This window comes from Ambystoma mexicanum, chromosome 3p (assembly GCF_040938575.1).
Source record: "Ambystoma mexicanum isolate Mex_15411 chromosome 3p, UKY_AmexF1_1, whole genome shotgun sequence".
NCBI lineage: Eukaryota > Metazoa > Chordata > Amphibia > Caudata > Ambystomatidae > Ambystoma > Ambystoma mexicanum.
The window spans coordinates 1,131,388,652-1,131,402,928 of NC_090925.1; the positions used below are offsets into that span (position 1 = coordinate 1,131,388,652).

The 14,277-nt window shown below is 45.9% G+C and overlaps 1 protein-coding gene across 1 annotated transcript in view; it reads left to right on the forward strand.

Moving 5' to 3' along the window:
- The first annotated feature begins 565 nt into the window (after positions 1 to 565).
- LOC138581303 (solute carrier family 22 member 4-like) overlaps positions 566 to 14,277 on the forward strand; it is a 745,421-nt gene continuing 731,709 nt past the window's right edge. The window contains exon 1 of the mRNA XM_069652517.1: positions 566 to 1,353. Within this exon, the coding sequence (XP_069508618.1) occupies positions 958 to 1,353 (396 nt within the window). The 5' untranslated portion in view covers positions 566 to 957. The remainder of the gene's footprint in view (positions 1,354 to 14,277) is intronic.

A 14,277-nucleotide genomic window follows, 5' to 3' on the forward strand; every position in this document is an offset into this window, starting at 1 on the left:
GCATGTTTTTAATGTGGCATGGCATTTTTAATAGCAACGCATTAATGTTCCTGTGCAATGTTGGTGACTTGCTTGTATTGGATTGGTGTTACCCTACAAAACAATTGCAAACACTCTTGCTTTTTTGCCAATTTATCTCAGCAAGTGTGCTGTATATTGCATCAAAACCATATTGGGCCAGCACACTACGAGTCTGCTGTGCCCGGCAGGTCTAAACCTGCCGGGCACAGCAGCCATGGTAAGCAGAGTGCCCTTAACACTTAACACACACAATCAAAAGCTACACGCGCAGCACACAAACTTCTTTACTGTAAACATGGAGAGCAGCTGCATTGGTCAGTGCTTGCTTCGTTGTGTAATCTGCCCCCTTCAGCCTTTGCATAATAGGGGAGGCATCGTTGGGAGTGACTGACACCGCAGTAGGTGTCTATGCGTAACGCTGGTAAAAACATTTCGCGGCTTCTTTTTGTAATCTTCAGCGTGATGTCGGTGGGGGCGAGTGTTGTGGGCCGGGCAGGGAAGTGGCTGATCCTGCCAGCGTCCCGTAGGCGGAACGGTGATGGCAGGCAAAGGTCAACTCTATCCACATTGTAGATGAGGTCAGTGCGATAGAAAGTGGTTCACAGCCCTGAGACTCCCCGAGGGCGGCAGTGCTGTATGTAAAGTGGAAAAAAGCTTGTCTGACGATGTGAAGGATGGCACGAGGGCGTGTCGCGGCGAGGAGTGAATGACACCCCAGGGTGAACGTACTTGTGTAACACGGTGATGCTTCCGTTGTGCTGTCAGACTGACGCCGTTTTGCCCCAAGGCTTCCTGGCTCACAGGAATGTTAGCTGCTTGCTGTTCACAGGTTAGCGGCGTGGGTGTGCGAAGTGAGGCGAGACTGGCACCTTCGCCGCTGCCTCCTGCCCGAGACACAACACTGCCCCCTGGCCCGGCCGCTGCTCCCACGCCACCATGAGAGACTATGACCAGGCGACCTCCTTCCTCGGGAAGTGGGGGCCCTTCCAGCGCACCATCTTTTTCCTGCTCAGCGCCAGCACCATCCCCAACGGCTTCAACGGCATGTCCGTCATGTTCCTGTCAGCCACGCCGGAGCACCGCTGCCTGGTGCCCGCCGATGCCAACCTGAGCGCCGCCTGGAGGAACGCCAGCCTGCCGATGGAGAAGCAGGCGGACGGGACCTGGGCAGAGAGCAGGTGCCGCCGCTACCGGCTGGCGCTGCTCAGCAACTTCTCCGCCCTCAAGCTGTCCCCGGGGGTGGACGTGGACCTGGGGAAACTGCCGCAGGAGCCCTGCCTGGACGGCTGGAGCTACGACACCGACGTCTACCACTCGACCACAGCCACTGAGGTGAGGGGGGTGCGGGTGGGAGGCGACTGCAGCCCCGCTGCGCCCAAAGTCTGTCGCAAACGGGAAGAGCACACGCACACACACACACATACCCCGCGAGAGCCAGACTAGGAATTAAAGAAATAAACACACACAACTATTCATTTGCTCCAATCCACACATCAGCATTTCACTAATGCGAGTGACGTTATACTATTAAAATGAGAAAGTGCTGTTCATAAACGCTAACCCACCCGAGTCTGTGGGAATACACGCTTATACAGCTAATGGGCAGTATCGTAGCCGGTGCCCCCTCATCGCGCCTATCCGAAGAAATGTGAAGGGCAAATGCAAGATAACTGGGCGCCAGGGATGGCGCTCTCTGGTTGGCAGCCAGACGAGGGGGGCAGCGCCGTAAACTAACGTGGCGCGACCCTGGTGTCAAGGATGCACCATTCTGAGTCTGGGTACCTTAGTTGGACAGTCCTGGATACCAGACACGGCGGGACAATCCTGGGTGATCATACGGTGGCTAAGGCCGGACAGGGCTGGTGCCAGTGTGGAGGAAGTCCTTAATGCCAGGGCTGGGCGAAAACCTCTCGCTTTAGTGGCACCATCGTCTGTGCACGTGTGGACAAGTCCTGTGCCCTAGGGTAATCCGCGGTGCTAGTGTGGCAAATGACTGCGCCCCATTGATTCATCAAACCTGTTTGTCATTTTGAGATCATCTTCCCTACTAACGCTCGCTAGTCTCGGGGTATATTGTGTGACCATCCTGCTGCCACTGTGGGGCACTTCTGCATACCAGCTTGGGACAGTCTTTGTTGCCCAGGCAGAACAGTTCACAGTTTCAGCCGGGGACACTCTGGGATCTCGGTGTGGCAACGAGGGATGATTCTGGTTGCCAATGTCAGGCAGTCCTCATTTCTGGTGTGTTGTGTAACAATCCAGCGTCCCAGTGCAGGAGAGTCCCAGGTCCCAGTGTTGCAGCAGCCGCAGCTTCCCATTGTCGATCTGGTGTGTCAATGCTGGCCAATCAATCCTTCGTGCTGATGTGGGACACACCTGGCCGCCAGTGTGGGACCATCGCAGGTGATAATGTGGGATAACCCTGGTGCCTATGTGGGATACATCTCTTTTCTAATGTATTTATTTATTTATTTATTGTTTGCTTGTTATGCGCTTATACAGGGAATACATTCTGTTTCAAAGCACCCACAGGGCAGGAGCGAGGGAACATGGGATAGCAGCAGTGCTGTAAGTGGGCCGGGACCAGCCAGGGCTGGGCCTTGGCAGTCTCTAAAAAGTGGGACTGAGCAAGGGACCTTCCAGCCCCCCCCGCATTCCCCCCGGTCCCACCACAACATTTGCTGGACACATTATACCAAGTTTGCCAGAAAGGCCAGCCAGCCACAGCTTTGCTGTGGCTGGCTGACACTTCAGTCAGTCACTGTAAATTCCTGTGGTGGCCCCTCGTGCGAAGGCTCACCAGAGGAAGTTACTGTCCCTTTGTTTCCCCAGGTCGCCGAGGCGTCTTTGACCCTCTGCGAACCTGGGGGGACTGTGCTGATTTCTGTGTTTATAAAAGATGGCTTGAAAAGTACACAATTCAAACCATCTTTTATAAAGCTTTGCAGACAGACAAAGACGCCTCCGGCTTTGTCCGTTGGCAAAGCTTTATAAAAGATGACTTCAATTGTGTACTTTTCAAGCCATTCTTTTATAAACACAGAAATGTTTAAAAAAGATGGCTTGAAGAGTACGGAAACCATAAGGTACGCACACAAATCTATACCTGTTATATATTTGTGTGCGTACCTTACTATGGTTTGTGTACTTTTCAGCCATCTTTTATAAACATAGAAATATATTACATATTTCTGTGTTTATAAAAGTTGGCTTGCATAGTACACAAACCATAGTAAGGTGCGCATACAAATATATAAATGCTTACATGCATTTATATATTTGCGTACCTTCCTATGGTTTGTGTGCTTTTTTAGGCCATGCCCACCCCACAAGCCACACCCCCAAAGAGCCCCCCCCTAATTTATTACCCCACTTAAATCCCTGGATAGCCGTACCATTAAATACAAGAAATACAGAAGGGGAAGGGACAGCCGAACCTACTATGCCTTGTGAGTATTCAGAATGCGCAAGTGCAGGAAGGAAGAGGGCACTGGGGTAGGTGCCGTGCTCTAAGGGTGAGCCGCAGATGAAGTGCAAGAAATAGTAAGTGCTATGTGGCAGGAAATTCGTTGGATGGAAAGTGCTTTTCTCCAGTGCGGAGGGTGTGCCAAGGCAAGTGCTGAGGAAGACAGATGCTGGGGAGATTGGGTGTGAAAGGTCACAGGCCCAGAGGATGCATAATGGTCCATGACACCAATCTCAGCAACTGTGGAATTAGCAGAACAAGGAGGAAGGGAAGGAGGAGGAAAAGAGGAGAGTCTATAGGAACTTCAGAAGGTCCTGCTCAAGACACAGAGCGAGGTGGAGGCTGTTCCAGAGGAGGGATCCAGCTGCGGAGTTCAAGCGGCCTCCTGCTCTCTGTTTAGCGAAACGCTTTACAGACAGAGAGTTGGTGCCAGAGGAGCATAGAGGTCTAGAAGGAGAGTATTTGGCAAGAGAGAGTTGCAGATAGTGTGGTCCCGGGCCCCAGACAACCTTGTGGATGATGCAGTGGGACAATCCTAGGTACCAAGGCAGAACACATATTTGTGCCAATGTGTGCCAATCCTGGGGACCAGTGATCCTAGGTGGGACAATTATGGGTGGCAAAATCAAGCAATTTTGCTTGTTATTGTGGGGCAAAATTGATGGGGGAACTACGGGACAACTCAGTGTGCAATACATGAGACTCCTTGGTTCAGTATGGGACACTCCGGAGTTCTAATGTGGGGCAATCTTGGGAGCAGGATGAGGCAGTTCTAGGGCAGTGCCAGTGGAAAATATTTCCTCTATTCAATGGAAGAAATTGGTATGTACCAGCCACGTCCATCCTGCGTGGTAAACCCTTCATTAGCAATCACGGGCACTCTGAGCACAGGGAGCTTTTGACTCTGAAAGGACCACTCATGTTCTTAGGGAAGCCAGGGCTGGGAGGCAACCATTTGAAAGCACTTCCTCATTCATGTTACACGCCTCTGACGATTAGAGACTTGCTTTGAGGACAATGGATGATGTTCTTGGGTATCAAGGCGTGGCGTTCTTGGGGCCGTAGAAGGTTTTTGCCGTGTGTCAGGGAGAGCCTTGGGCATCGATGGGGGAATCTTGAGGCGGTGCTTATGACATTTTTGCTACTTCCACTGGCCATGTTGTGTACCAGCAATGGACTTTCTTAACACCAGCAATGACAGTATGTTTGCCCCCTTGAGGAACGCGACCCAATTCCCTTCCGCAGGTGAATGGACTTGGCACAGTTATCCTTATTTAAGACACGCCTGGATAGTGCACTTAACAATGACACTTAACACACTTCATGTTAGGTTTCCAAATTAAGTCAACATCTTGTAAAAAAAATGTCTGGGCAATTAGGAATCTTTGCATATTAAAATACCAAACATGTAATGTGAAGCGGCCCTGTGTAGTGCACTTCTGTCGTTCTTGCAGTCTCACGGCGTATGCTCTGCAGAAAAGGGGGCTGGTGGGGTTGTAGGGTAGAGGGAGAGACATGAGGCTTGGGGGGGAACCCCAAAAAAAAAAAAAAAAAAAAATTTGACCCTTTGCTTTTCGGACCTTTTGATTCGACCCTTTGGTCCTTCGATCCTATGCATTCGAATCTTTGACCTAGAACCCTTGTAAAAAAATGTCTGGACAATTAGGAATCTTTGCATATTAAAATACCAAACATGTAATGTGAAGTCGCCCTGTGTAGTGCACTTCTGTCGTTCTTGCTGTCTCACGGTGCATGTTCTGCAGAAAAGGGGGTTGGGGGTAGTAGGGTAGAGGGAGAGGCATGAGTGAAGCCAGTAGTGTGGGGTTCTAGGTCAAAGTTTCGAATGCATAGCATCGAATGACCAAAGGGTCGAATCAAAAGGACCGAAAACCAAAGGGTCGAATTTAAATTTTTTATTTTAAAATGTTTTTTTGGGGGGGTCCCGTCCCCAAGCCCCCTTTTTTGTGGTAAAAACCACCTTTTTTTCCAAAACGGAAACCCCAAAAAAAGAATAAAAAAAAAAAAAATTCGACCCTTTTGTTTTAGGTCAAATTGAGTCGACCCTTTGGCATTCGATCCTTTTGTATTCGGTACTTTAACTGGACACCGTGGTGTGGCACAGTGGAGACCGGAAGTAACTGAGTCCTGCTTCGAGTGACTATGATTCTTCATGGATTGTGGCAGTCACACTTGGGTGTATGTTATATCTGTAGCTAAGAGGCCAAGACCTAGTGGCATCCAGCACTGGCACCCCAGGAGAGCCACTGCTCTGCTGTAAGAAGGTGGCTATGATGGGGCTGAAGATGTTGCCGTGCTGCCAGCCGGGCACTGAGACCGGCATGGCTCTGCCGTTGGGTACTTTGGTGCAAGAGGAGCTAGCAGGAGTAAGTCTCCTGTGTGTGCCTATGTGTGTTTGTGTGTGGGCATCCGTGTATGCAGTGTAAAGGTGCAATTAGATTGAAAGGCGAGTTGGTTAGCTCTGAGGGGTAGTTTAGGGGGGCCTCCATGAGGAGTCCTCTTCTTTGAGATTATGGGTATGGAAAACTGGTTGCCTTCCCATATGTCGGGGTGAAAGCTGAGGTTCGGTACCATTGTTATCCATCAGGATTGGGGGCACTGGCTATTCTAGCTTTTATTTTATAAAGATTGCAAGGTGGTGCTGATATCTCATCTCTGATGAGAAGAATTTGGAGACGTTGACCCGACTGAGTCCGATTTTGAGGATGCTCCTGATTTCAAGTTTTTGTGCAGGCGTGTTTGCACATGTCAGTTGTCCAGGTTCATGATGGCTTTATGTTGTAAGAGTCTGGAACGTCCGGATGTAGTGTGGGAATGGGAGTGTGGGCTTCCAAAGGAGATGGTTGAGGGTGATAGAGAGCAGTTCTGATGTTTGGGAAGAAAGCAGAGCGGTGTGCGCAGGGTTAATGGGAGAATACGTACTTATTCAATAAAAAAGACAGAAGAACTTACGTTTTTGTGGTCCCCATCTTTCATCAGTCTTTGGGAGTTGCGCTTCAATGCTAATTTACGAGGCAAATATTCCTGTATCTGGCCGATCCACAACTTGTGTCTGCAGGTGTTTCACTAATCCTGTCAGGCACGGACAGTGTAAGTAGGCTTACATCAACTTACCTCTATAACTTGGGAAGCATTGACTATGATTTCAAAACGTAGGGCCCGATTTACATAAAAAGCGCAAAGACCCCACAAAGTACTCTGCACGTAAAATAACTTTGCGCGCCACCGTACACGAAATTCACTTTGCGGGTTCAGCATATTTATGGATTCCAAAGCGCAAACTACCCCAATGTGCAAAGAAAACCGAGCTGCACGAGGAACATCCACAGCACTCCCCCATGCAAAGCAGATCCAGCCACATATACCAACCATTGCACAGTCCGCATCCCCGCCATCATGCACCCTATCAACACTGCAGGCGGTCCCCTCACAATCAAGGCAGCCAGCATCCCTAAATCCCTGACTGTACCTTACCTTTGCGTGTTGGGTCCTATGCAATTGGGACTTTGCGCCTTCTATCATGATCATGTGGCGGTGAGATCGCAAGCTTTGTGTGCATCTTTCACCAAAGTGACATTGCATGGTCAGATCCATGAATACACGTTTATTTGCGCAATGCTAGGTATGCAATTCTTTTGCATAGCCCATCCCTCGGCACACCAACGTAAGTCGTTGTACTTCCTTATTCTGCGTGGGGGAATGGGGAATATGCATGTTACCCCCCTATCTATTTCCTTGCGTAGGCTCGACCCACACTTTGCATGGAGTCTCTCGCAAAGCGCTCGACTGAACGCGAAAACGTGACAGGCCTGCGCAAAGTCCCTGCAAGGTCTGGGAAGAGCATACAAAGTCAGATCCATGAATCCACAAAAGTCTTTCCCTTCCACCAGACACTGAATCACAGGGGTCACATGACCAGCTTGATCTCAGGCCAGGCTCCTTCCCTGGCAGACTTATTTAAGCAATAGGCCCCAAGCAGGGGGGCATTATTACTTCAGGTAATTCCCCAGGGCCCATAGTTACAGGGCCAAGCGAAGCAAGGGCCTTACCAAAGGCCCCGGGGCATTACCTGAAGTGATAACGCCCCCTTGCTCGTGGTTTATTGCTAATAGCACCCCGGCCCGTAATACGGGGGTACTAAAATGCTTAGAACGTTTCAAAACAGAAAAAAACAGACAATAAATGGCAAAAGAATTACTGCCGGGGATGAGAAAACAAAGTCTGTTTTCCCTTTCTATGGCGGCCATTGAAAATAAGTGTCGCGCTGGGGACAGAAGTGTTCCCAGAGCATCTGCTCCTCAAAATGGACAGAAAAGAAGGTAAGTGGGGTTGGGAGGGTGGGAAGAGAATTCTGTGGAAGGGGCGATGGGGCAACAACACTTACCCCGATCCCCGGCAGGGGAAGATTGCAGCCTCCAGCCGCGTGGTGGCTCTGAGCATGGGATTACCCTGTTCTGAGCCTTCTCACTGGCTGAGTGGCTGCCACACCACCTGCGGAGGACAGAAGGGAAGGAGCGTTGTGGAGGTGAGGGATTTCCGGTCGGGCAACGCCCACACCGGAGCTAATCAAATGCGTGTTTAGAAAACACGTGACCCTGCGTCGGGTTCTAATCTGAAATAAGGAATAAGCAGCCTTTGTTAAAAGTCTGCACCATGATACAAAGTGCCTTCAACTCAATACACCTGTCAAGAGTCTGTTATTGAAGGGGCATAACCTGAAGTCACAGTGGTCATGTGACCCCTGCAATTCAAGAAGAGGGCCAATTAGTTTTGAAAGCAAGGATACTAGAAAAAAGCGTTGATTTAAAAAAGACGATTGGTTGTTGCTTACTTTTGACTCACAAAGTCATTTATTTGCAAGCTTTCGTAAAATTCAGATGCCTTCTTCCGGCAGAGATAAAATGAAGCTTTAGGAAAAAGAGGACAGTTTAAGTATTCACCTCTGGAATTTTGTGTCTGTGTTTTATGATTTGTGATTCCTTCACAGGGAGGCATGAGAAAGAAACACTGCTAGGCCTCCATAGGAAGGAACAAATGAAGGTGTGGGGCAGTGTCAGTCATGGCGGTTTCATGTGTTAATATCCCGAAAAAAATATCGTGATACAAAAATATCGCCATATTTTTGCTGCGATATTGACCCATGGACCCTGCAGGGGACACACCCGCAACACCTGCATTATTTAAAAATGTGCAGGGGGACACCCTCGCAACCCCCGCTCCCACGAAATATCCTCCCCAAAAATATCGCCTATGGCGAGACAAACGGTCCTATGTATGATGATATTTTTGGTGGGGATATTTTGCAGGGATACCGTCATGGTACAAACCTATTGAAGGCTGATGGGTTTTAGGCAGAGCCAGTTGTGTGGCCATCGCGACTGATCCTATTGAATGCCTTGCCCATTTATGTTTAAGCTAGGGATAGGAAACACTGTTGGTCACATATTGTCAGCCTCTGAAACCTTGTCCCGCTAAATGGGCTGGCAACCGGAAAGCATGTTGTGCCCTGATAGCAATTTGTCATTCGTTCTTTCTGCTGTTTTATTGAGTCCACATTCCAAATCTATGCCAGGCGTGTAAGCTTCCGTCCCCCACCTATCTTCACCCTAATGGGGTAGCAAGAAGGAAAGTTCCCCATAGGCCCCTCGGTGGCAACAAGTGGATTCTATTGGCCTCGTTAATTATCATCCAGAAGGGTTCTTCACCGCTGTAATCCTTTCACTTGGACGGACACAGTGACGGAAGCAGCTCGGCTTTCCTTTGTAAATATGTATCTCTATATGTACCCAAGAAATGTGCCCAGTTGCCTCAGGGCTAGGCGCACTATATAAATTAAATACAATACAATACAATAGATGTTGTCACCATAAAATGGCACCAAAAGCTCCTGCGCTCAAATATATCCTTGCATACGTTAACTGTCTTTTTTGTCAGCCAATGCGACCCACTTTTGAAGTTGCCTCCGTTGGCAACAGCCTGCTGCATACTTCCACTTGGCCACTTCGGACAGTTGCAGCATAATCAGCTGCCTCAGGCCCAGACATCAATGCTCTAGTGGTTAAGCGGAAATTGCGTCATCGCCCTTTCTGCTTCCGGTACTAACTGGCTTCCCACTTGAAACAAGACAAAGCATAGACAATTACATTCTTACACCTTGCCAGGAATTTTGTCGCACAGCAGGTGCTTAGTTCAAAGCAATATAATACTGGTGACCTTTACAGGCGCAAGATGTGCAGACACAGACCTGTAGACAGGGCGTGTCAGGGGGGAGACCCAACCTCATCGCCCCAGGGCCTCAGCTGCCATTCTGGCCTCAGCTGGAATCCGAGTTGCTTCTGACAGGCCAGGAGGGTGCTTAGTGACTTGTGTGTTGCACATAAAACATGCTAATGCTAATATTTATTGTAGAACTTCAAAGCTTATGCATAGAAATAAGCAACATGCCTGTGTTAAAAATGATAACATGCATTCAATATTACAAGCCAGGCTCTTCTAGTGGTATCTAATTGACGAAAGAAGTGCATCACATTAGTCAGGATCTCAAATTGTCCCATGCCATGTGTGAAATAATCAACCAGGTTTGGCTTGTAGACTCACGTGATGTAGTATCTAGGTACATGTATGTAGACATGTATTATTTAACAGGAATGCAAAATGGCATGCACTAACTTCATGGATTTACAGGACATGATTTGAAAACTGTTTTAGCATATTTGTAAAAAAATAAGTGAGTTGCCCGTTTTCTCTTACGGAACCAAGCCTTGCATTAACCCCTTTAAAAATTCAAGAACTAACTACCCTGACAAGATCTTCCTCTTTGTATACCCTTTGTTGCAGCATGTCAGGGCTCTACGTGCAGATTTGAGATTCTAGGAGCCTGTTGCCTGTGTGGGTCCGTAGTACTGAATCTTAAAACCGGCACCACCGGAGTTCAACATAAGGAAGCAGTGCCCGTCCAAAATGAACCGTAGAGTCAAACTTCTGTGAGATTCCTTTCTTAGAGATATCCCACCTCTCCTTCTTCCCCCAGCCCTTGGTCTCCAGGAGCCACACAGAAAGGGTCTGTTGTGTGGCCTGTTGCTAAAAGGCACTGCGCTATTGAGATATTTGTTGATATGTCACTCTTTTCCCTGAGTGGTAATCCCCGATCTAACATTCCCTGGTATACACTCCCACCCCACAATTTCCTGAAGAGAAACATTTTGTGTTTATAATTAAAACTCACATTTTTTACATTAATGAAAAACAAAGGTGGTTCCCTTAATGTAATATAACCTCAATACGACACATGAAAACTGATAGCTTGTTGACACAATTAGAGTTGGTCCGTCTTTCACACCTCTAAGAAACCATGCACACATGCAGTCACACAATAGAGCGATGATATTTCTGGTGCTAATTTTAATAGGAGAATATACATTTTAAGCAAAACCTCAGTCCATAATTACATCGCTGCTTAACAGTCGTTATATTCAAATTCTTCAATCAGTTAACACATCACAATAGTTTCCTTATGATCAATAACTAATTTCCCCCAACATTATTTTATCTAGTATCAAAAACAAGTTTTGGTACCAGAGAGAGGTTGAATAAGTATTGGTGCTATTATCATCTAATAGAAATAAACCCCCTATGTAAATATGGTGCTTAGAGTTACTAAATTTAGCATGCATTTGAAATGCACTTTATGATGAGTTTCAACTAATTCTGCTATTATCATCTAATAGAAAATAAACCCCCTATGTAAATATGGTGCTTAGAGTTACTAAATTTAGCATGCATTTGAAATGCACTTTATGATGAGTTTCAACTAATTCTGCAGGTTTAGATTAGTGAAGCAGTGCTATTAATTTAGAAGGCACAGAATATTGGTTCTCCCACCCAACACAGGGAAATTGTTTTATGATTTACTAAAACAGGGATGGATACTTCTCCCACTTCACTTTGCAGATAGTGTCCCTCAGTTGCGAAGTCCTTCCCATACTGTGCAATTGCAAGGGAGAGCAGAACATGTAATTTACATCTGCATAATTATCTATGGCAATGGAAGTGACACAACTGAACTCCCTTCATCTCCCAATGTCTTTTTATAAGTACCAATGGTTTCCACAGGTCAAAGGTTACAAAGAAATTCTCTGTCAGGTTATGGAACGTGGCCATTTCAATCACATCCTAAATTGGTGACTACTTAAACAAGAGTTTGGGAGCCTCTATACTGAGAAAGAACATGGGTCGAATATCCTTTTAAATGGAATATCTTCCACTCAGGAGGGTCTACAACCAGGTTTTAGCTCACTGCAACCTTCACAGAGGAGAATAACCATTTGCATATCAACCTAGTCCCACCCACAAGGGCAGACCAGCACCAAAATGCTATGCAATTCTCCTTTGAACATGAGAACCACCAGAAATTCCATACACAGGTTTCAGCCATGTTGGGCCTCCTCAGGTAGGTGAAGCTGAGTCTAGCTAAAGCAGAATGAGCAAGGGATCTATGTCTGGATTGCCCTGGGTTATGTAGGGTGAAACCCCAAGTTTGACTAACAAAACAACAGTGTGGTAGCCCCTCTAACTGAGAACAAACATGGGTCAAATACCCTGTTCTATGGAGTGGCTTCAACTCAGGAGGGTCTTCAACCATGTTTTAGCTTACTGCACCCATCAAAGATGTGAAATATATATTTCCATATGAGTGTGGTCCCCCACACAAGGCCAGTCCAGCACCGAAATACTAGGCAGTGACTACACCTGCAAAAACACTCCGGGTCAATTTGATTGGATTTAAGTTGCAAAGAACGTTGCTTTATCTGAACAGATATTCTATCGGTTTTACACTGAGCACACAGCGCTGAAAAATGCCTTTGATTTCCTATTACAAATCTCTTTTGACTTTAAATATAGTGAGAACGCAGTGTTGTATTACACTCTAAGATATCAAGATGTACTATTTGGAAAGAGTTATGCGTAGTGAAAACCACCTTTCCAGTACCCTTCCACTCCAGGGACTTAGAAGGGGAATGATTATAGGAGACTTATCTAATCACATTGGTAGAGTTTGAATGCTCCCTTTTAAATAATTTCAAGACCAAAAGCCTGCAGATACCCTCAAATGTTCCCTGGGAATTCCCAGTCATCTGGCCTATCCTGGTCCATTCTTCCCCTTTTCAGAAAAGCAGGTCGGACTCTGGTTAATCTGCTTCAGGTTTCCTCATGGACAAGGCCCTTCAAACTCCATATATATTAGCCAAGATCAGCACTCATCCATTGGGACAGACGTTATCTTCCCATGCAACCTTTGATTCCTCTTCCCTGCATGCTTCGTTTTTTAATCATGGGTCATATTCCCACACTTTGCCATTATAATATCAAACATTTTGATTGATCAAATATTTCCATTGGGTTTCTCTATAGTCAGGCTACCAGAGAATGCACTGCCAAATCTTCATAGGTAAATCATATTTTCAATACAAGTGACAAAGGTGGCTGTTGCCTACTGTCCTACTTTTGAATTCAAATATTTTTCTATTCCATATCTTCTTGTAAAAACATGGCACATTAATGAAATATGGATTTCTGTGATCCTCCAGGCCAGTTTGTATGATATTTCATGAAGTTATTAATATTCATAATTCTATTAAATTAAAACAAATGTAGACAATTCAGATTTTGACTTATTTGTTAAAGGAGAATGTCACAGCCGTAACACCCTTTCCACTTTTTTCTAGGTCACATGGTTGTGGTTTTATGGGTAAAATATTCTTTTATTGCACCAAATAATGATAAATTGAATAACACCCATATTTGAACTGTGAACCTGCTGCCTCGTGTTTAGCATAATGGGTCATGCAAGCAGCTCGTGGTAATGCCTTCAGTCAATGATTGACTTGGCCGTGATGGACTTTATCGCCTAACTTGATGTGAAGAGGTGACTCTTCTAAGTGCATTGAACCATGTTTGAAACCTGCAAGCCCATAGCATGTGACTTCAATTTATATGTTATCTTCTGAGAGGACAGTTTTTGAGATGAAACTGGAATGCAATTAAATGTATTTTTAAGGATTTTACTTAAACCAGGCCAATGTGGGTGTGGGGGCATCTAATTAACTTTGAGGTCTGATCCACATGGTCCTTTGTTCTGTTAACCTTAATGTGTTTTCTTAATAAATATATACAAATCTATCCACTTCAACTGGCCACAGCAAATCTCTTGGCACACTTAAACGTCCATCCATTTTATCATGTATATATGGCTAAAACAGAAGAAATTAACTTGTCAGAGATTGCACTGGTGAGCTAACCAGCTTTGCCAAAGCCCACATTAGAAAAACATTGATTTATTTTACATTTAAACAGTAATGTACCACCTTTATTAGCATTTCACATGCACACCTCATTATCTGATCATGACAGGCTCTTACATACATTTATAAAAATATATCCTTGAAAGAATAAATTAAGATTTCAGTTGCTGTTGGGAAACAAAATACACTGCTTACATTGAAACATTTTTGACAACTTGGGCCTTCTTTCATTTTCGGATATACAGTTATATGATTTATAGGGAATGCGGTGATTATTGATGCTTCGTCCTTTACTGATGTTTCTTGTTTGTAGATTCTTATGATATACATTGTTTCAGTGCAATATGGACAACATTATTTATGAATGTAGAGAGTTTAACTTTTGAACCGTGGCTTACTGCATTTCTTGTTGTCAATATAAAGTTGGTTAAAACCCACTCCCTGTGCCAGTTCAGATGAATATTTCTGGTG